General features: G+C 39.1%; 1 protein-coding gene across 4 annotated transcripts in view; it reads right to left on the minus strand.

The window, feature by feature from the left end:
- The window catches only part of NTM (neurotrimin), a 1,333,904-nt gene that overhangs the window by 317,232 nt on the left and 992,657 nt on the right, over nt 1-24,015 (minus strand). For all 4 annotated transcript variants that reach the window (XM_043991450.1, XM_043991449.1, XM_043991451.1 and 1 more), the window contains one exon: nt 466-698. In XM_043991450.1, the coding sequence (XP_043847385.1) occupies nt 466-698 (233 nt within the window). The remainder of the gene's footprint in view (nt 1-465; nt 699-24,015) is intronic.

Raw genomic sequence — 24,015 nt, forward strand, 5'->3', positions numbered from 1 at the left:
ACCAGGCTCTATTTATAGGGCCACCTGTGGGGAAGCCAGTTAACAAGAGCAACAAAGAATGAATTCCCTTCCAAAGATATGAAGAGGAACATTCCACTAGGCCCATAGCTTATACTAACCAAAGGAAGCTCTGTACTAGTAGCCAAAGGAAAAACAACAACAACAACAACAACAAAATAAGAAATCAATGCAATCGATTACTGCAAATTGAAAGAAAGTAGCATAGTTTAATTGTATATTATTGAATTGGAGTTGGTCACTTTTGTCTTGGCCCTACCTTTTACTCAGTGGGAAAGTCAAGTGACCAAAACACTTTTTGAGTTGCTTACTCTATAAAACAAAAACAAAACTAAAAGCCAGGAAACTGACCTAGCCACAGCTTACATTCTATATCTATTAAGGACCACACATAAAGGTGCCCCATCTCCCATGCTCCAGACTTGCCCATTCCCCAGGATCCCTTACCTTGAACGATGAGGTGGACTCGTGATGTCTTTGGGTGGTTGTCTGTCTGCACGGAGCAGGTATATGGGCCTTCGTCATACACGTCCACATTCTGGATCTCAATACTGTACTGGGTTTTGGTGTTAGTCAAGAGGACCACTCGGGGATCTAGGCACCACTTGTCATTTCCAGCATAGAGGATAGTGCTGCGGTTCAACCAGGCCACTCGAGTGACTCGGTTGTCCACAGTGCACCTGAAAGACAGGAGAGGCATGGGAGGCAGGTCAGATGAAGGGTAGAGTAGAAGGAATGAATCCTCTGAAACCACCCAGAGAAGTATGGGTTGCATAGAGGAGTAAAGTGCCTGTGATCTTTTATTGTCTTTTAACTCCTAATATTGTTCCATTTTAAAGTTTTGCCATCTTTATATCTAGTGCTATCTCCCAACCTGAGGGATTTTTAATGACTGGAGCTTATGTCTGGAATACATACCTCTTCATCTTTGATTGGTGACTTCTAGGTCTTTCTTCAAATCCTAGCTAAAATCTCAACTTCTATAAAAAGCCATTCCTAATTCCCCTTCATCTTAGCACCTACCACTTGACACGACCTTCAATTTATCCCATCTCTATCATTTTTGTACAGTCATTTGCATATTCTCTCCTTCATTCATCTGTTGGATCTATGAGAGAAAGGGTGGGCCCCCTCCTTTTTTTCGTTTGTATTCTCAGCACTAAGCACAATGTCTGACACAGAGTAAGCACTAAATAAGTGTTGACTTGACTTGACTCCTGCGGTAGTTCTTAATAGTCATCATGAGCCTCACAGGAATATAAGATCTACACATTGCCTGCTTTGTACTTCTGGGATCTAAGCCCTTCATGGAAGTCAATAGTCAATTTATTCAGTATATGCCATAAGGGCAACATATATAGTTCTTGGACTACAGGAACCAAGACACATTCAAATACCTTCCTAACAGTGCTCTGTGACATTTTTTTTTTCTCATTCAAGGTAGCTGATCCCTATAGAACTATGATAATTTTTCCTTTGCCCAGCAGCCTTTTCATCAATATTAACAGAAAGCTTCCAGATATAAGGCCACATCTGGACCACTTCCTATTTTTGTCTCTTGTCATAATCCAAAGTTGAGTATTTACACTTCCATAGGAATCAACGTTCAGTTGTTTTTCAATGGCGTCTGATGCTTTTTGACCCCATTTTGGGTTTTCAAGGCAAAGATACTAGAGTGATTTGCCATTTCCTCCTCCAGGTCATTTTACAGGTGAGAAAACTGAGGCAAACAGGGTGAAATGACTTGCCCAGGATCACACAGCTAGTAAGAGTCTGAGACCAGATTTGAACTCAGGAAGATGAGTCTTCCTGACTAAAGGCTTGGAACTCTATCCGTCACCCCACCTAGCTGCCCATCTGAAAGAATACACATTTACAATTTCTGCAAACAGTTTTGAAAATTCCAGCATAACCATTTCCCAAATTTTAGAGGTTCCCTTCAAACTGCAAGTATGGTTCTACTTCTCTGACATTATCAACCAAAACCAAGGTCTCATAATTTGATTGTTCCTCTTTCCTCATCTGATCCCAATATAATCTTTGTGATCTCAGGTAGATTTGCAACTGTAGTTCCCTGACCCCTCCTACTATGTTGGAAATGGTATTATAGTAACTTTAAAGATTAGGCTAACATCACTTAAGTATGAAGGGCAGGGTAGATCATGCTGATTGAACTGAGCATCTAATCCAACTCATTCATTTTAACCTATGAGAAAAACAGGACCCAGGGTGCTGAAGAGATTTGCCCAAGGCTGTACAAAGTAGCAAAGCTGGGATTTGAACCCAGGTCCCTTGATTCAAGACAGAGCCAGTCTTTCCACTTCACAGACAGAGTCCCAGAAAGTGGATCACCCACAGTCACAAAGTAACAGCCAAATCAAGTCAATGATCACTTATTAAGCACCTACAATGTGTCAGACACTGTTAAATGACCGGGCTACAAAAAGGGCAAAAACCAGTCCTTTCTCTAAAGGAGCTCACAGTCCAATGGAGCTGAGAGTCAAACACAAGTTCTCTGATTTTAAATTCAGTGATCTTTCTGCTCTGCCAATTTCTTCCTCTATTACAAAATGCATGCTTTTCACAAAACAAATATCTGTGTGCCATAGAAAACACAGTTTTCTGGCATTAAAAATATATGCATCTATAAAAAGCAATATTAAAATGTGTTCCTCATTGCACTCCCCTATGCGTTGTGCCCTAGGCAGATCACAGATTTGATTGAGACCTCCCGGTCTTACTTCTGTCTGACCCAGATACAACGCAGCTAGAAACATCCTTGGCCTGGGGTCCAACTGTCTTTGTGCCACTTAGTGTATTTTCTGGACAACACAGGTAATGTCTCATTCCAGCATTACTCTGCCACAGTTGGTTGTTCTTTTTTCTCAGAGGACCAAAATGACATCACTATGTTGGAGTCAAGGTACAGTGCATCTGTCTGTGGCTTGTTAGACCAATATGAGCTAGGAAGACTTTACCATAGGTGGGGCACAATACTAGTGTCTAAATGCCAGAGTAGTATCTAAACATGGACAGAGAAAGGAATCCTGCTCTCCCAAATAAATCATGTCACCCTGCTCCATTGTTTAAGCCTTGGCTAGTGTATCCTTAGAGCTGTTTAGCTATTTCCAGTTGTATCCAACTCTTTGTGATGCCATTTAAGGTTTTCTTGGCAAAGGTGCTGGAGTGGTTTGCCATTTCCTTCTTCAGCACATTTTACAGATGAGGAAACTGAGGCAAACATGGTAAAGTCCCTAGGGTCACACAGCTAGTATGTGTCTGAGGCCAGGTTTGACCTCAGGTTTTCCTGACTCCATGGCTATGACTCTATGCACCGTGGCCACCTCATTGAACTATCTTTAGAGTAGAGGGAGACTAAAAAAATAGAACCAACTGAGGTAAACTAAGTCAATTCAAATCAATTAAATTCACCGAATATTCATAATGTATCTATTATGTCCCAAGTTTCTGGGAATAGGACAATGAAACAATACATGCCTTAGAGTATCTTACCATCTCCTAAAAGGATGAACTTATCCTGGTGCTTTCTTACACTATACCAATTACCCAACTTCATGTCATCTTGCTTGTTCCCAGGTGGCATATCTCAGTTGTACATGTAACATTTTAATATGAACTCCAATGAGGCTTCTCAGAAAAGGACAACATAATATATATGTTATTATGTCAGGAAAATAGCCAAAGCTTTTTTAACCTGTCAGTAATAACATTAAGAAAGCTGGCTGCTGTTACTATTCCTCAAATAATTGCAGTATTCTTGAAGACCATTTTGACAATGTTGTGTCTTGGTGCAGGGAGGGAAGCAGATGAAGTGGATACTAAGACATGCATCTTGTTTGAGTATGTGCTGCTATCAGTTTGCAGAAGAGAACCTCGTTCCTTGTGATTAACTTGCCCTATGGAACTAGAAGGAAAAGTCACTTTCTTTTGTAGAGTAACTGAAATTTCACCAGATACATGGGAGAAAAGCCATTGTGCAGAAAGTGCTGACCACTAAACTCTAAACTACTTGAATAATTGTTTTTGAAGCACACAATGGGACATCTAACAAGTCTAATGATGAATATGGGAAGAGTGGACTGGGCTTCCATGTGGATGTCTAATTATTGAAAATTGACTGAAACTGACGCAGTCGCACCAGACTGCACGGCAGTTAAAGGGCCAAGGATGTTCATTTGACACTTCTAGCTCAGCCAATTTCTAACAGGCTTATGTGGCCCCTGTGATATATACTATATGAAGAATGCTGGCATCTCTTCAGCATGGCTCTGGGCACATTTAAGGTTGTGCTTGGATATCCAAACTGTCAGCTCTGGAAACCAGTCTTCCTGACTTTCAGTGGAATTAATGGGTGTTGCCCAGTGAGATATATCACCAAGGTAACTTGGAACCCAGCTTGTGTCTCCCCTCTCTTGCTTGCCCTTACCTATCTGTCTCATTTATCCATCCTTCTGCCAGGAAGAACAATGTACTCAAAACACCCATCCCATCTTAAGATATAGCAAGCTGTGGATGGGGACAACTTCCACATTTAAAGCAGAGGAATCTTAAGATTATGGAATCAGAGGGAGGAGAGACCCTCGAGATCAACTAGTCTAATCCCCTTATTCTACAGAAGAAACTGAGATCCAGAGAGGGTAAAGGGAATGATTCAAGGTCACACAGCTGGAAAGGTTCAAACTATGATACTGGCTTCAGTGCTCAGGTACTGAGAGTAGTACATTTTTCCGCTGGTGGGGAGGGAGGGAGACACATGAACAATCCTATTTTTTCACCAGTAATCTATTGTATAAATATCACCAACCCTTCTACTGTTTGCAAGATGGATTTGCATGTAGCACGTCAACTTCTTCAGAATGCTACATTGACTAAGTGATAATTAAGTTATTTATTAAATTATTGAAGGGCTAACTGTTTTTAGCTAAATTATTGGGGAACTAGGCTGGGTTCTTCTAAAGTATTGCTGCCTATAAATTAATGGCTATTGTATAAGTTTTGGCCATTAAGCATTTATTATTAAATCATATTAAACGTTAGTAAATGTCACGTTGCATTTAACCCAAGCTGAGACCCCGCCAGTGCTATATTACCTATTTTGCATTAAGAGGAGAGTGCTCACCAACTGACAGCCTTCCTTGCCCTAGAGTGTGAGCCCAGAATGATATTCACCTCCTGGTCTGTCTTTTTCCTCTTCCAGTAGAGGTGGCTTTTACACAGCTAATTGGCTAGCATTATTAAATTCTACTGGTTAACATAACCTGAGGATGATCCATATTAAAATTTTACCTTTGACCTAATGATGTAATGACCTAATGGGGAAGTGTGAAAAAAGCCCATCTCTGAAGGGCAAGGCAGGTGAAGTCTACGTGTGGCCAATCCAATCAAGTCAAATGCTATTTCCATGGATGCATCCTGGGGCTCCTGGGCTGGTTCCAAAAGAGATTAGCTAGTTTGTAAGAACTACACTTTTGAGGGTGTCTGGTGAGATGACAGATTGATTGAAATGTCATGTTCAGGTTCTGAACCCCCAGATGTCCCTGAAAGACCTGGCTAACCAAGACTTTCTGTTGTTACATTCCTAACACAAGGGTCAACATGTGTTAGGTCAGTGGGAAAAAAAAAATGTTTGTTGTAATTATTAATTTCCCTGGAGTAAGTGAGGTAGGAGTTGGTAGAGAAAAAGCAAAGACAATATAAAATGTCCTGGTGGACCAAAAGTTTTATGTTTATCTACAAATTAGGCCTATGATTTTCAACATGCGTGAAGTGGGGGAGTTTTTTCAACATGCGTTCATCAGCATTTTATCCCTCTTCTAGGATGGTAGCTTCTTCTTGAACAGGAGGAAGATGGTGCATTTAAGAATAAATTACTTATGCATGATGCCCAACTCTCATCAGTTTTCGATAAATGCTTTTTGAGGGTAATAAGATATTACATGTACAGATGGGCAGAGGAAGTGATCAATGACCCAAAGTGTACATAAGGCCACTGACCCATGCATGGAAGCTCAGGCTTTGGTGGAAGAAGCTATTTCACACATTCTTGCTGAAAGTACACCTACTGTGCTGGCACTTGGAAAACTTACTCCTATGTGTCCTTTTCTCTCATTGATGAATAGTGTCTGTATTACAGTTCCTACATTTAGAACTATTGTAAGAACAAGAGTTATTGGTCAGGAAAAATAGTACTAAGGCAGAAATAAAGAAGTCAAGCTATAGGCTAGTAACCATAAGCCACTTTTAGATTTGGGGGTTTAAAGGAGAGATAAAGAGTTGAAAGTTGGGTAGTCAATGCAGCAAACATGTCTGCCTGGAGCCTTCAGGAGACATGCAGAGGTGGAGATGTTTGACCAAAGAGAAGGATTAAAGAAAAAATAGAGATGGGGAAAACAGGCTTGGCCTTTCTTAAACACACCTGCCTGGAGATCTGAAGACAATAATGGATCCAGACAGTGTGTAATCCAAGCATTCCTTCCATCAAATGGCTCTTTAACTGCTTTTGAAAAGCACCAGGGCTCAGGCAACGCTTGAGACTACAGTAAAATAAGTGCTTTCGCCCTTCACAGCACCTGGTCACAATCTCCTCTTATCACACTGAAACGCTCCAACTGTCCCTAAGTTTGGCCTGTTCCAGTATTTGGCTTTCTCCCCCTCCCTGCCCCTTAAGCTTCACAGATGAAAATTGCAACACAAATGACTTTGAAATACCAACCAGAGGCCACATGCAGTTTGTTATTGAAGCTCTGTCTGTGCTTTCTCTCTTCCTTCTTCAAGAAATAAGGGGGAACTGTTTCATGGGGAAAAGAAAAAGAAATATAGAATAGGAAGGAAGAAAGGGATACAAAACATTCATCAGAGCTTGGCCAAAAACTCCGATTAAACTGGAGGTTGGGAAAAAAAAAATTTCAAGCTTTCTGATTTGCTCCCATGTCTCACTGTTTCAGCTCTTAGCTTTGGGGCAGAAGTTTATAAGAAAGACTGAATTCCATGTCGAATCCTACTGACCACCACGCAAGTCTTAGAACAGAACAAGAAACAGCAAGCATTTATTAAGTACCTGTTGTATGACAGGTACTTTCTTAGGCCCTGAGAAACAAAGACCAAAAATAAAACAGAAACACAAACCTTCAAACAGTAGCTAACTTGAAGGAGTTACCTTCTACATGAATAGCTTGGAATGCATTCGTGGGTAGAGCCCTAACTCCAGTTCCTCTGTTTAGTTCAGGTTTGATGTTAGGAATGGAAGAGGTTCTCATGAGTCACTGAATATAGGAGGTTTACTTTATTCTAACACGACAAGGACACAGTGGTACAGTTTACTCCTCTTGACTCTGCTTTCCTCATCTCCATCTGGAAATTCCTCTGTTCAGGAGTGATTTGGGTTCAATGAGTCAAATGGTCTCAGGCATCGACCAAGCCTAAGAGGTTCAGAGTACATAGACCTGGGATCTTTTATGCTCCCAGACCAGGAAGCTTTGAGGAAAGATATGGCCAATCAGGTTGCTGAGAGGAGAGGAAGCTGCATGGTGAAGTCAGAGAAATCGGGAAAACCCTGGTCTTATCACAGCACCAGCTCCTTACCTAAACCTCTTAGAGTCTCTCTTCCTTTAAGTGTTTCTTAAGCACCATCTTCTATGTGAAGCCTTTATTTTTGCTGTTTACTCATTTTCTGTTATGTTGCACTTTTCTTCATCCTTTTGTGGGTTTTCTTGGCAAATATACCGGAGTGGTTTGCCATTTCCTTCTCCAGTTCATTTCACAGATGAGGAACTGAGGGCAACAAGGTGAACTGCCTTGCCCAGGGTCACACATCTAGTAAGTGTCTGTGATCAGATTTGATCTCAGGAAGATGGTCCAAGCACTCTCTCCTCAGTGCCACCTAACTGCCCTTGAAGCCTTTCTTGATCCCTCTTAACTGATAGTTCCCCTCCCTGACAAATTACCTGCAGTTCCTGGCACAGAGAAGGTGCCTAGTAAATACCTCTCAATTGATTGACCCAAAAGGAGGTTCTCAAATCAACTCCAATGGCTAACTTTATGACATTTGCTTTTCTTTTTTTAAAGACTGAAACCTCACTGTTTCAACCCATATTGTTTTCTCTTCTATTTCTACTGTTGTTTTTATCTTCTGTTTGGACCCACACAAGTTAGCTTTTGATTACATACTATTTTTTTTTCTAATTATTTCCTGGGTATGTTAATCTTGTCTTTCCAGGTTGTAGGCCATTTTTGTACTTGGTCTCCATAAGTGCTAATCACAAGGTATTGCACTCATTCAGCATTTGCTAATTGACTAAGAACAGTGGAAGATTTTAATCAGTCTCCTAAAGAGTAAAACAATATACATGGAATAGAGAACAATGGACCTGTGGGAGGATGTAAGCTTTTTGCCTTTAGGAACAATTATTCTGAATACTTAATACCAACTTATTTAAAAAAAAGTATGTATCCTATTCATGACATAGCATAACAACAAGAATAGTTCCTTTGAATTCAGTTCATTTCAATTAAATAATTACTGTTCTTTGTGCTGGAGATACAACTGAAAACATTTTTATAGATTCTAAATTTTGAGTCCTTGACAATGCCCCAATTGCCCTACCCTAGTTTTGGTTCTGCTTAGACTTATACAAATCCTCTCACATGGAATACCTGGAATGCCCTCTTTTCTTTCTTTCCTTCTTTCCTTTTTTCTTCCTTCCTTCCTTCCTTCCTTCCTTCCTTCCTTCCTTCCTTCCTTCCTTCCTTCCTTCCTTCCTTCCTTCCTTCCTTCCTTCCTTCCTTCCTTCCTTCCTTCCTTCTTCAAATACTTCATATCCTTCTCACATTCTAACTCTTCCATGTATCCTTTTCTGACATTTCAGTACCCCCTCCTTTGTATTCTTACAGAAACTGTGATCTAAAAACAATCATTTCAATGATATGATAAGCTTATGATTGTGACATGAGTGAAATATTATATTTCCACATTCTCTTCATGTTGACATGGAGCTGATTCCTTATCACTAAGGATCCATCAAGAGTTATCAGTGTCTCTAATGTGTTGTGATCTGATTGTATGACTTGACATACCATCATTATTCAATCAATCAACAAGCATTTATTAAGTGCAAACCATGTGCCAAGTATGGTGTTTGGCACTAGGAATACAGACAAAAATAAAGTTTCTGCCCTCAAGAAGCTTACATTTTACTAATAGAAAAACATAATAATATAAAAATATATAGCTTTTAATCACCCAAAGCCAGGAATGGATTTTCAATACCTTTCCTCTCAATACCTTATCCAAGGAGCTCCTAATAAATCCAAGTTAGTGAAAGTCTTTGGATCCCTTCTTGAGAACCACCAGAGCTTTAAAAGAATTCTCAGGAGAGTTTAATGAAAACACTGTGGAAATACAGGTTAAAATGGCAACTCAACCAAAATGAGCAACAAGTCTATCAAAAAATAAGTTTTCAGAACTCTGGAATTTGGCAGTAATAATACCAAACTACAGTAATCTCCACTTTTTTTTTCCCCAAATCTCCATCTTCTTAAATTTTCTGACTCTACATGGTATACAGGGAGAGAAGCAGGAATGAAGTACCTTTACTTCAAGTAGCTATTCATTCTCTCTTCTCTTTCTTTTCTCTTTCCCCTCCATTTGTCCCCCAATATTTTTCAGACATTTCTTTTTAGTAATTTTTTAAAGGGGAGGGGGAGAGGACACAACAAAAACCTATCCCTCTAGTCCAAAATCTTTCTTTTCCTATGAAAGTACAGACACTGAACTCTGTAACACACAGGGGAGGAAGTACAGGGTAACGATTAAAGTTAGAATTCCAAAGTGAGAGACAGGACTCCTGGGTTCTGAAGTCTGAACTTCACTGCTCCTTCTCAATGTGACTAATCATTTAACTTCTCCCTAGCATTACTTTCTATAAAATTGTAACTTAGGGCCCATGGAGTGATGGTTGAGAGACTGTAAAGTGTTTGGGCATACTATGCTAGAGTGGCTAAGTTCTTTAGTTTCCTCCCATGGATGAAGAAGTGTTGGTACCTTTGTATCATTTTTAATGTTCAAATGGATGATATCATCTGTGAAAATTGAGCCAATAAAGATTCAGCTTGGAGTTACTAAAAAGTTCTTTCTTTTTTAGACATGATGGACAATCCATAGGAAGCTTCTTGCCTAGTTCTCTGATATGTCTTTGAAGCATGAATTCCCCTATCTTCCCTGTGGGCCAAGGAGGGAGGAAGGCATCTCTAGGGTTTTCAGATATGGTGCTGGCTCACTGATACAAGATGTAAAAATAATTAAGAACAGAAGAGATCATTGATTCTCTCTAGATCCTTAATCCCTATTACATTATATCTTTGTGGGCTTGTGGGGATGGTGGGGGTGGAGAAGGAAAGCCTCTTCTTTAGGAAAATGAAAAGCACCCATTGGGGGGGGGACTGCTTCCTGTCTTGGCTGGTTGCCTCTCTGCAGTCCTTCCACGATCCTCTAGCTTATGTAACTCTTGATATTTCTATTCTGTTGTTTTCAATGGGTAGAAGAGATGTTTGAGAAGCTTCCTTTTATTGGGATATTCACTCCCTTTCAACAAACAGATCATTGGGGGGAGTAGCAGATCTGCTTATATGCTCAACAGATGCCTTAGGGACAGTGGGTATTACATAAAAGATTGGCAGCAGCATACCTGACTTGTCTCTTTCTTCTTTCCATTACCCCCTGCATCAATCCTTACCCTACCATGGCAGTGGGATCCCTTTGTTAGAATCTCAGGGCATATAGATGGGATATGTAGGTGAAAGGATACCCCCAATCAGCAAAAAGTACATGTTCAGATTCATTCTTCATTGAACAAATTACCACTGAGCCCCTAACAAGTGTAAGGGCCTCTTTCAGGTGCTATGAGGGATAAAAGAATGACCTTCTTGGAGGTTTTCATCCCAAACAAGTTTGCAATAAAGATGAGGAAACAAGACATGCATATATGAGAAGTCCAACAAGAAAGGGAGGTCACATGCTTGTGACAGAAAATTGTGCGTGCAGAAAATGCGGCAGGAGCTCAGAGGAGGCAAGGAGGGATCACTATGTACTTCAATGACCAAGGCTTCCTGGAGAAAATGGAGATCCAGGTGGGCTTAAAGCATGCATAAGATTTTGTGGAGATGGATAGAAAGGGCAAAAAAAATAGTAGAGTGGGGGGCATTCAATTTCATTCAACTCAATTGGAAAATCATTTTCTACGTTTCTCTTCTGTGTCAGGCACTGTACTAAGCACTAGGAATATAAAGACAAAAATGGAACAATCCTTGCCCATAAAATTGCCCATTGTTAACACTTTTTACCACAAGGGCTTACATTCTAATGGATTCCAGGCCAGAGGAATAGTGTGCACAAAAACATAGAGGTAGAATGGGTATGGCATGTATGTGAGGCACTGTAGAGCCTAATTTGTTTAGAATGGAAGCTTTGTTTTAGAAAAGAGTGCTAGAGAAGGTTAGAAAGATAAGTTGGAGCCTGGTTGTATATGGCAAAATAATAAAATTGGACTTTATCCTGTAAGCAATGGAGAGCCATTGAGGGTTTAAGAGTAGAAGAGCAGAATATGCTGAAAGAAATATCATTCTAGTACAGTGTTTAGACTGGATTTAAGGGTCTGACATTATGCCTACATTTGTCCCCTTCCAAATCCCACCCAATGTACTTAGTTTTACCATCTGTGGTCCAACAAAATAAGGCTAATCTCTTTCCTACCAGATAGTCCTTCATACCCCTGAGTCTTCTCCAGGCTCAACATTCCCAGTTGCTTCAAGTGATCCTCATATGATGTGGAGTAAAGGCCCTTCACTATTCTGGTTGCCTTCCTTTGTACTTCATCTTGCTTATTAATGTTCTTCTTAAACCTTGGTGTCTAAAACTGAACACAATCCTATATATGAGGAGCAATTATATTGGCTGCCATCTCACACTGCCAATTCATGATAAATGTTTCCAATCCATGAAAGCCACAACCTATTTCTCATTAAAACCACTGCCTAATAATCCTTCACTCCCATTTTGTATTTTTGAGGTATTTTTTAACTTAAGTATAGAACTTTATATTTATTACTATTGAATTTCATCATATTATATTCTGACCAGTATTTCAGCCTTTCAATATACTTTTGGATCTTGTGTCATCCAGTGTGTTGGCTCTCCTTTCTAGCTTCATGTCATCTGAAAATTGGATAAACAGATCATCTATGCCTTTATCCAAATCAGTCATTAAAAAAATGTTAAACAGCAAGATGTCAAACAGAAATTCCTGAGGTCCTCCAAAGGAGACCTCCTGCCACATTAACATTAAATAATTAACTATTATTTTTGAGTCCAGCCATTCAACCAGTTTTAAATCCATCTAGCGATATTATGATCAGGTCCATTTTTTTCATTTTCATGGGAATAGCATGAAATACTTCATCAAAAGGTTTGCTAAAATATGAGTAAACTATACTTATAGCATTCCCCTTCCCTACCATTTTAGACATCCTGTTAGAAAAGGAAATAATATTAGTCTTCAATGATTCATTCTTGATAATGCCATGTTGGCTATTCATAATACTTTATTTCCTTTTCTAGATGTTTGTGAACCATTCTAGAATATTCCTACAAATTAAAGCCTAGATCACTGGCCTGCAGAATGCAGGTTATATCCTTTTCTCTTCCTTGAAAATTGGGGTATTTAGTACCATCCTACAGCAAGGGGGACAGATTTGGTTATGTTGTAGTAATATTTAATGGCTCATAGGATATGGGCAGCTAGGTGGTAGAGGGAGTATTTGGAAAGACCCTCCGAGCCTGTCTAGTCTAATACAAACCCCAAAGAAATATCCATTGTAAATTATTTTATAATTCCTTAGCTAGTAGCTAGGTGGTACAATGCATATAGGGCTCGGTCTAGAGTCAGGAAGATCTGAGTTCAAATTTAGCCTCAGATCCTTAGTAGCTTTGTGACTCTGGGCAAGTCACTTGATCCTATTTGCCTCAGGTTCCTTATCTACAAAATGAACTGGAGAAGGAAATTGCAAACTCCCCAAATGGTGTCACAAAGAGCCAGATAGGAGTGAAAAGAACAATAGTAATAATAACATCCATTCTTTGGGTTTTATACTAATGTTTCCATTTATAACGATTTATAACAGCTACTGCACCTCACTTAATATTGGCTGAGTGCTTTGTGATCATTACGTCTAAGAAGACCCTATAAAGTATCTTGCCAATTTTAGAATGCCATATAAGTGGATTATAATTATTATCATCATAACAAAACAACTTAGTTTTTAATAGAAGAGAATCACAGAGAGCTAGCACCAAAAGGCGTCTTGGGGATCATTCGGCCCAAGGTTCTCACTTTACACATCAACAAAGAGAGCCAGAAAGAGGAAGGTAACATATAGGAAAGGTTTAGAGATGTTGTCCATCAAATTAGAGGAAGAATTGGATCTAGAATTGAGGCTTCTTTAGTTCTAATTCAAGCCAGTCTAAGCTTACATACATATAACAAATATATTCAACATGTAAGGATAATCTGCTGAGTGCTTGCAATACAAAGGCAGGACAAATTAACAAGCAAGCAAAAATAGAAAGAAAAGAAAAGAAAAGAAAAGAAAAGAAAAGAAAAGAAAAGAAAAGAAAAGAAAAGAAGAAGAAAAAAGAATACTGACCCTCAAGTAAGAGAATTGCTCCTGACAAATACTGTCACTAATTCTGGGCAAGTCATTTAATCTCTTAGTATTCTAGGCAGTTCTCTAAGACTAGAAAAGAGTTAATGAATGGAAAAAAGAAACATTCATCAAGAGCTTACTATGAGCACGAAGCACTGGGCTAAGTGCTTGTGATACAAATAGAAAAGTAAAACAGTTCTTGTTCTCAAGGAATTCACATGGAATTAAATATAAATTGCAGATAAAAGGCCAATCTGCATTGGTAGAAGGAGGTTGGTTTTTTTTTCCCCTCTGAGAACTACATATAACTAGTGGAATCACAACATTATGTTGCTATCCTTATACTTGTCCTCAAAGAACTCAGATTCTACTTGAGGAATACAACATATATAAGCTGTTACAAAGTAGGCATTTAGGTGCTGACGTGGATAAAGTGCTGGAAGACCCAAGTCCAAACTCTGCCTCAGACACTTACTGTGTCCCTAGGCAATTTATATAACCTTTCAGCCTCAGTTTCCTCATCTGTAAAGAGGGATAATAATAACACCTACACCATAGGGTTGTGAAGATATGATGAGATTATATTTGTGAATTACTTTGGAAAACTTAAAGTGTTATATAAATGCTAGCTATCATCATCATTATTATTTCCTAGAATTATTTCAAAGTAATTTCAAAAGGAAAGGAATACTAAGAGCTGAAAGTATCCTGAAATGTTTTGAGAAGTCAATGGTATGTAAGATGAACCTTGAAAGAAGCTAAACATTCTAAAAGGCAGAGATGAAGAGGGAATGTATTATAAGGATAGGGTACACTCTGGGAAAAGGCAAGAAAGGAAGTTGGGAGTGGAATGAATAATAGAATGTTCTTTGGAATAAATCTTGATGAATGAAAAGTGGGTCAGTATTTGGCTGCTAGGCCTCAAAGTCATTTAATCTATAAACATAGATCTTTATACCTACATGATGTTGGTAGGTCATATAATCTCCTTGGTTCCCAATTTCCTCACTTATAAAATTAGATCATTAATGCTAGATGACCTCTGACTTTTGTTCCAGGTCTAGAGCTAGGAGTCTAAAATTCCATGACCTAGTTATAAAACTCAACTGTGCTAAGAGTGACAGAGATTCGAATATGTTCTATGTCATGCATCTGTGTAGTTCATTAAATATGCCCCCACCTAGAAGGCACACATGCATAGCACATCTGGGAAAGCAGCACGGTGTAAAGGAATTCATGGGTAGTGCAAAGTAGAGACCTAGGTGGTGGTTCTATCTCTGTGGCTAACCCACTCTGTGACAAGCTGGGCTAAGTCATTTACCCTCTCTGGAGTTCTCTCATCAAATTCAAAGGATATAGTATATGTGAAAAGTCTACTTCTCCAATTATGTATTATGTATAGCACCCTTCAAATACAAAACATGTTTATTATCTATTTCTCATGGCTCTCCTTTCCATTATCCTTGAAACTGTAGCATCTGGCACATAGTAAGCAGTTAACAAATTCTTGTTGACTAAATGACCAATTACTATCACAAGATACTGTGCTAGCCATTGTGGGAATACAAATATTATTATAAAAAAAAGAGCCTTGTCTCTGTGTTTGTGGGTGTTGAGTCTTTTCAGATTCTCTATGGCCCCATTTGGGGTTTTCTTGGTGAAGATACTGGAATAGATCATTTTTACAGATGAAGGAATTGAGGCAAACAGGGTTAAATGATTTTCTCAGGGTCACACAGCTAGTGTCTGAGGTTGGATTTGAACTCAGGTCCCCTTATTCAAGGGTTAGTGCTCTATCGGCTGCACCAGTTATTGGTGCCTTTATCTTTGCAAGAGGTTTTTTTTTTTTTTTTTTGTAAGAAGAAAAAGGCAAGAGGATTTTAAAGTGTGTTGTCTGACCTATTAAAGTTACTTTGTTAAAGAGAAGTAGATTTGGAATCAAAGGACCAAGATTCGAATCTTGGCTTTCCTCCTTATCTCTTAGTATGAACTTGAACAAGTCACTTTGGCCTCAGTTTTCCCATGTTACATGAGGAAGTTAGGTTCAATGTTCTTTAAAGAATTCTATAATCCTACTCCATAACTATTCTTTTTATCATTAAGAAGGGGAATGCTGGGGCAGCTAGAAGACACAGTGGATAGAGTACTAGCCCTGGAGTCAGGAGTACCTGAGTTCAAATCTGGCCTCAGACACTTAACACTTACTAGCTGTGTGACCCTGGGCAAGTCACTTAACCCCAACTGCCTCACTAAAAAAAAAAAAAAAAAAAAAAAAAAAAAAAAAAAAAAAGAAGGGGAATGCTGGTAAATGTTTAACAACTGGCATTCTGGAGAGGAAGGAGTTACCCATGATACATTTCAAAGTTTAACCTGACTTATTAACATTCTATCCATCAATTTCTTATGTTTAGACAATGAATAAAACAATAAATTGAGCACTGATTTGTAGCTTTGCCAATTTTTAAGATGCAAATGCTAACACTGAAAATTTAACAATTTGCTCTCCAAAGGCTGTATGCTTGTGTTGCATATAATGGAAGAATTCTGAACAAGTTAGGCAGGACTAATGAATTCCTACTTTCTAGGAGCTTACGATATAAAACATAGCATTGATATAGATGATATATTGATATAGATGAAAGCATGATGGGTACACAGACAATAGGCTGGTAAGTAGTGGACCAGTTCCCAAATAGGTAATGTCATAACCACATTCACATGGCACAGGGAGAAGAGCAGGTGGGAAATTCACTGATGATGACGCCCCTTCTACTGAACCACAATTCAAAATGCCTGAAAAATAGAGGGACTTCATTGGATGAACACGACAGAAGGTGGGTTGGGAACAAGTCCATCAGAATGGCTTAACATCTCAGTAACTTGTGCTAGATAAATTTCTTTTCCTGAAGTGGATTTCCTTCTACCATCTCTGCAAAAGTAATTTTCCAAGTCATTAAAAAAATCTCTTGATGCCTTTAGTGATGTTCTCCATAAAGAAACTCTAGGAAAGAATTCTGATTGGCTGCTTGAGAGGTAGCCCTTCCCCTGCTACCATGGGTTGCCCTTGGGCACCCCTACTACAAATGGTCAGACTTGAATAATTCTTCTGGCTCACTCAGCCTACTTTCCTTTTGAATATTTTGTGCCTTGAAATTGACTTCAGTTGATTACTGCTTCCTGCCATTTCAGATTGTCAGAATTCAACAGGTAGTCTGAGATCATGGGAATGAGAACGAGACTGTAGTTCTTTGTAAAATGGAAGGGAATTAGCACCGTTGTTGGTATCACTTCTCAAATGGGCATTCTTGCTCTCCTAAAATCATAATTCCCTAGAACTTCTTGTCCCTTTTTATAAGGCCTCCAAAGGTCTAACATACCCGATTAGTCTTCTGTAACACAATGCATGCTCCCAGAGGTTATAAAACATATATAGTGCTTCATTGAGGGTACAGAATGAGGAGAAGAAAACAAAGAGGTCTTTTGATATGAGAGACAGAGACAGATGGGGAGGGGAGGGAGGAGGGAGAAACACAGGCAGAGACAGAGAGAAATAGAGACAAAGGCTGAGACAGAAAGACAGAGACATAGTCACAGAAAGACAGAAAGAAACAGAGACATACAGAAAGAGAGATTTACACAGAGGGACAGAGAGAGAGAGGAGACACATACAGAGACTGAAAGAAAGACAGAAAGGCAAAGATATAGACAGAGAATGAGAGACAAAGGCAGAGACATAAACAGAAAGTAATCAGTCAAGTGAGTCTTGTGAGAATAATGGTTTTTGGCCCTTATCACTGGAAAATTAGCCCAGCAAACAACCAGCATTTATTTTATTAAATGCACAAGCCAATAGTGTGTGTCTGGAGAAGGCAGCTTGGGGTAATGGAAAGAGCTTTGGGTTAGAAGGAATGAGGATACTTGAACTTAGTCAAGTTAAGTGATCTCAGGTAGGTCACTTAACCTCTCTCTAAGGTCTTTTCCACTTTGAAAACTCCATGAATCTATTAGGTCTCTATGAGCACTAATATTCTTTGGTTCTCTAACTCTAATTTGTTCATCACTTCCCTGGACCAATTTCTTCATCTATAAAATGGGGGGTTGGGAGTAAACAGTCTCCAAGGCCACTTTCATTTCTATGCTTCTTTGGACGGGACTGTCCTCTTTAATCTCCTCCCCCCCTTTTTAAATACAACTGTGAGGGCCAAAATTTGATATACGGAGTGTCATTTGGGTGACTCACCTTAATATTGGGGTAACAGAAATATGAGGGAGCTTTTAGGTTCACCCTCCCCTCTGAACTGCCCTTTTTAGATATTTCTCCCAGGCCAATAAGAAAGGAGCCTTTAAGCTTTAATTCTCAAAATGATCATATTTTATTACTTGGGAATTAATTAAACAACAAAGGTAAAACTAATAAAAATCAAGGATAAGGCAATAGGAAAATAGAAATACAGACACATACTCTTTTTTTTTTTTGAGGCAATTGGGGTTAAGTGACTTGCCCAGGATCACATAGCTAGTAAGTGTCAAGTGTCTGAGGTCAGATTTGAACTTACTCCAGGGCCAGTACTCTATCCACTGTACCACCTAGCTGCCCCAGATAAATACTCTTAACTCTAAACTTAACCTATACAATCCCCAGACCATTTCCAATTAAGCTAGTTCAAAGGAATTTAGGGTTTTCTGTAATTAACTCACCAAACCTGGACAGTCTACAGTTGCTCACACCACCCGGAAAAAGCAGCTGCCTGAGACAGAGAACTCCTGCCACCACCACAAGGGGAGAAGTCCGAGAGAGCAGGTTCTGGAAGAAGCCTAGCATTCCGGAAGAACACTCCGCCTCCCTTCAGGGAGCATTCAATCTTTCCTCCCCCAAAAGGGGAGGTCCTTCAAAAACTGCCTATGGAGAGTTCTCCTTCTGACCTCAGTAGAATTCATGACCTCAGGATGGGCTAGGTGTGGCCTTTCCCAAATGAGTCAGCTAAAAACTACAATATTAATCTTTACCACAAATAATTTTTTACCACATTCTTCCCCTTTGTTTCTTTGGAAAACATGTATGGGTTTGCTCGATGAAACACAACCTTCCTCTTTCCTGGACCTATACTCCTTTATTTCCCCTGAAGTCTTATTTTTTGCTTAATGCACAATCAGAGCATATAATAGGTTTTAACTATTTACTCTGACTACAAGTGAAGACTAAAGTGAATAGGAGACAGAAGACCAAAGCTGAGGCAGGGATGGTTCTGAGAAGGGGAGTGTGAAGGGCCTGGTGAGGGGAATGACAGGGCATTGATGTTAATTACTCAAGTGTAGTCAATGGCGAACATGACTTTCACTTCTTATGCAAATCCCTCCAAAAGAGGGGGCTAGGAGAGGAAAAGAGCATGTTTTATTTCAACCCAGCAGGAGTAGAAGAATTGAATAATATTAATTAGAATTTAAAAGTGAAGAGTAAAATTAGCAACATGATTGCTTCTTTCATTGTAATTATCTGGGGAATCACAAAGATTTGTAATGGAAGAAAAGCAGGGTCTTCCCCTCCCCTCAGCTCTGAGATACTTTATAGCCTGTTTACCCATGTGCTCTAGAATGGAATGGATACATTAGTATCTCCCCATAGTGGAGGTAGATGATAGAGTCTGCCCTTTACTAGTTGGCTGTGTGACCTTGAGACAATTGCTTAACATTCTCAAAACTTCTGGCTTCTTACCTGAAGAATGGGGAAAATAGCATCTGTAATACCTATTGAGAGGTAGCAAGGCATAATGAGATGGAGAGATGGTCTCAAAGCCAGTAAACCTGTGTTCAAATCCTGCTTCTTGTTCATTCTGACTATATTAACCTAAGCCAATTATCTCTCAATGCTTTAAATAACTCTCATGTATAGAAAGGTTCCAAGAAGGTGCTGATCTGCATGGCTAGAGAAAGTTTGTTGTTTATTTGTTTGTTTGTTTGTTTTCATCTAGGCATTCATTCTCTAAAACACTGAAATAACATATCTAGTTTCTAACCTTACACAAGGTTATTGTGAGGATCAATCATTCAATCAACAAGTATTTATTTGGCATTAAAATGAGTTAGAGAAGGAAATGGTAAACCACTTCAATATCTTTGACAAGAAAACCCAGACTAGGGTCATGAAGAGCCAGACACGACTTAAACAACTCTACAACAATAAAATGTGCCAAACATCAGAGGTATAAGTTGGGGATTAAAAAACAAACGAACAAAAACAAAAAAGGAAATAGTGCCTCTGCTTAGATATAAGGATCCTATATTTTATTGGGGAAAATGAAATGTAAGCATATAAATAAAACTTAACTATATACAAAGTCATCCTCTGACACATACTGGTTAAGTGATCCTGCTCAAGGCAATTAAGTTCTCAATACTCTAGAAAACTCTCTAAGGCTTTAAGTTACAGAGGAGTTCTAAATATGAATTGCTAGACAGAGTTTTCTGACTACAAGAGTTTCTTATGCAATGAAATCACAAATCCATTCCCCATACCTATTCCCTACCTCCCCCATACAAGCAAGACCACAGGAATCTTAGGAATTATAAGATTTTAGAGGTGGAAGAGATTACCAAGGCTTAAATCCTTACTTTAGATATTGGAAAACTGAGGCCCAGAGAGGTGAAGGTGATGTTCAAATAGTAGAAAGTGAGAAAACCAGGAGTCTAAGGAAATTTTTTGAGTCCACCTTTTTCACATAATGTATAGGAAAGTCCTTTATAAAAGGTTGGTATATTAAGTGTCCTAGCCTCTTTTTCTTCTCTTTGATCTTCTCTCATCTTCATTGTCTCTTATGAGGCTACATGGATTCAGTTATCATTTAAACAGATGATTCCCAAATCCATATATCTGACCTTAATTTCTGTTCTTAGCTCCAATCTTACATCTTTACAATTTCTTGTTGGATATAGTCATGGCCATTCCATTGTTCTTAATCAGACTGGTTTTCAATGACAATATGTTGCCTGGCTTGTATTCAAAGCATTTTTGTCTTAGTAGGAACCTCCACCAAAGCTTCATTGTGATGTCTCAATACAGTATACAGGCAGCCCTGAGTTTTTGAAAAGCTAACCAATAGAGAGCAAAATATGGCACATCTTTACAAAATAGAGAAGCTTCAGTGGTGGACATCAAAAGTCCCTACATCCATTTTCTGAAAACTAGCCTAGCTAAGTTTATAAAGACTCATCACTAGATAGCTAGCCATCAAATTAACTATAATTTTTTTCCTCACAATTCACACACACACACACACACACACACACACACACACACACACACAAATCTCCTAAGATATGGCAGAGCTGTGACCTATATGAGTAAATCATCAGTACCCCTGTCAATGAGATTTTAGATTCTTGGAGTTCTGCATTCCAACAATAATAATTCAGCTCCCCCTATCACTTCCTCTACTCAGCTATTTGCATGTTGATGAAAACTGTTTTCTTTTACTTAAAACAAAACAAAACAATAACCTGTCCCAGTACTGGTGATGTAGCCCAGTCTCCTGTCCGCTCCTCTAAGGATTAAACTAAATTTCCTTTCATAAATTCCCTTTAAGGCTAAGAGGTAATTCTTGCTCTCCCATTTATGGTAAGACTTCTCTGTTGGGCTTTTTTTTATTCACTGAAATCTAAGTGACCACCCTAGGAGAGAGGGAATAACAATAAAGCTACCTGCAGGAGCCAGGATGCTGCTTAATAAGAGACTGAACCAAATTGAACTAGAACATTCAGGAAAAGAATAGTGCTGTTTTCAAGTGCAGATTCCCCTAGATCTTCAGAGGATACAGGCCACATAGTTTATGGTGCCTTAAACACTACAGTGTCTTTTCCTCCTAATATAATTATATGTACCATGTCCTCACCAGATTGGCAGGGTGTATTTTTGTTTTGGGAGTGGGGGAGCTAAGGGAAACTATTAGCCTACCTAATAGGGGACTACTTCACAGCCTCACTTCAGATGATGCCAAATCTTTCTTTCTATGAGTTTTAGGGGACAACAGAAGAGTTTCAGTCACAAAAAGCTGACCGTGCTTCAAGGTAAATGTGGAAGCCATACTCTAAAATCTTTATTTAGGGATTCCAACAAGAAGCAGATTTCTTCAAATTTAAGAGGGGAGGATGAAGGAAAACAAATTTTAAAGATCTTTTTCAAAGCATATAGTTTTGACCAACAAGACTTATGCAGGAACCAGCTGAATAAGGAATCAAGCCTACTGGAATATTCTGCCCTCTCCATGCTTTATAACAGAGAAAAGGATAGTGTCAATTCTCAGTGATGAAATGTTATTTTGATATTTCTCACAGTTGTTGATCTGTTTACTGCTACTCTGAAAATCTTTTGTAGTAGAATAGTTTAAAATTGGGAATTATTTGTAATGTGTAAAAGTTGCAAAGAAAATAAAAAATTGAGTCCCTAACCATTGAACTGAACTGAATTAACAACAACTTTTTTGGCTTTGGTTTGATTACTTAACTCTGGTAAAGCAGGCCATGCCCTGTCTTGCACTAAGGCTTGCTGGCCTCCACTGAAGAAAAGAAAAAAGGGGCTACTCTTTACTCTTTATCTGATAAGTTTTTGAGGTATGGGTGGAAAGTTTTGTGTATGGAGTGTAGCACATTCGATTGAATTACCTGATTGGTAATTGATTGGTTTTGTTTCAAGTTTTTTTAAAAAAATTCCTAATATTGTTTTAAGGTATTATGTTTCTAAATTTCTTATGATATATAAATTGGTGAACAATTGTATCAACTATAGTGGAAAAACAATTTCTCTTATATCTGAATGATAGTGAGATGCAGATATAGAAATCATAGTATAAAAATCTGGCTTTGTCATCTGTCTGCTATTAGTAATGCATTTTAAAACTGAATCAGAAATACCTTAAGTACAACTTATTTGACATGCACTCTTATCACCTTAAGTCCTTTTTGATTTTTTGCCCTGGTCTCTTTTAAGATATTGTTAAAGTCTATTCTGTCCAGGCTCAAGGCTTCAACCTCATGGCAGCTACAGCTGGTGCCTATATATCTCCTCCCACCCTCTGGACCCTCACATTTCCTTGAACTCTCTGGATCAGGCCTTCCCCACTTTTCCTTTTCCATCCCCCTCCCCCTCCCCCCAATTTCTTTGACCCCACTCAGCATGAATCAGGTACAGAAGAGGAATCTTCGTCCCTTTTCCTTATATAGAGAGAAGTGGGGAATGTTATGGGCACCTGGGTACCTCAGAAGTTTTCTGGGGTAAATCAAAGAACCTTCTCCTTGAGAAACTAAACCAAAGAAAAAATACACCTAAAGAGATAAGTGGCACCAGATTGGGACTGAATTATCTCCAGTACCACCACCCTTCATTCCAGTCTCCCCCACCCCTAAGGAGATAAGATTAGGTGTAGCTGCTGCCTTTGTGGCATAAGGGGGAGAAGTATGACATGGGAGGTCCAGAGCCACCCCTCACCCAACTTCCCCCAACCACCACAAGTGGGGGATGGTCTCCCCCATAAGGAAATTTTCCATAGTCAGATAATCACCATGGGACCACCATCAGTCCTCTATAAAAGTATCTACCTGTCTTCTACTTGGGGAGATAGGTATCTCAGAGAGCCACACCTCTGTGTCATGCCTTCTCCCCATGAGAAGAAGTCCAAGGACTTCTCTCTTGGTTTCCTTTCCCTAGCACCTAAATAAATTATTACTTTATTCTAATAGGATTTGTGTGCAAGAGGGTATAATTCTTTAAAAAGGAATCCACAAGAACCCTTAACCCCAGAACTCCCCATATATTTCCCCATAACCATATCTTTGTATACAAGGAGCTAGAACAGCACCACCATCAATATCTATGAGATATAACTGAATGAAAAAAAAATCAATTTGTACCAAGCACTGTGCTGAGCACTAGGAGTACAAAGACAAAAAGCTAAGCAGTTCTTACCCTCAAGGAGCTTAGTGTAATAGTGGAAATGAGAAAGAGAGACAGAGAGAGAGAGAGAGAGAGAGAGAGAGAGAGAGAGAGAGAGAGAGAGAGCAAGACAGAGAGACAGACAGAGACAGAGAGTTGGGTCACCAAAAGTCAATAGACAGGTGTGTGGTAAGTGTGAATGAAGATGAAGATTTGTGAAGGGCATGGAAAGGATATCCTCATACACACACACACACACACACACACACACACACACACACATATATATATATATATATATATATTACTGGCAGGGAAATGGGCTAGGGAAAATGGAGGTTAGCCTATATGTTCATCTG

The sequence above is a fragment of the Dromiciops gliroides genome, chromosome 3 (genome assembly GCF_019393635.1).
Source record: "Dromiciops gliroides isolate mDroGli1 chromosome 3, mDroGli1.pri, whole genome shotgun sequence".
Taxonomy (NCBI): Eukaryota; Metazoa; Chordata; class Mammalia; order Microbiotheria; family Microbiotheriidae; genus Dromiciops; species Dromiciops gliroides.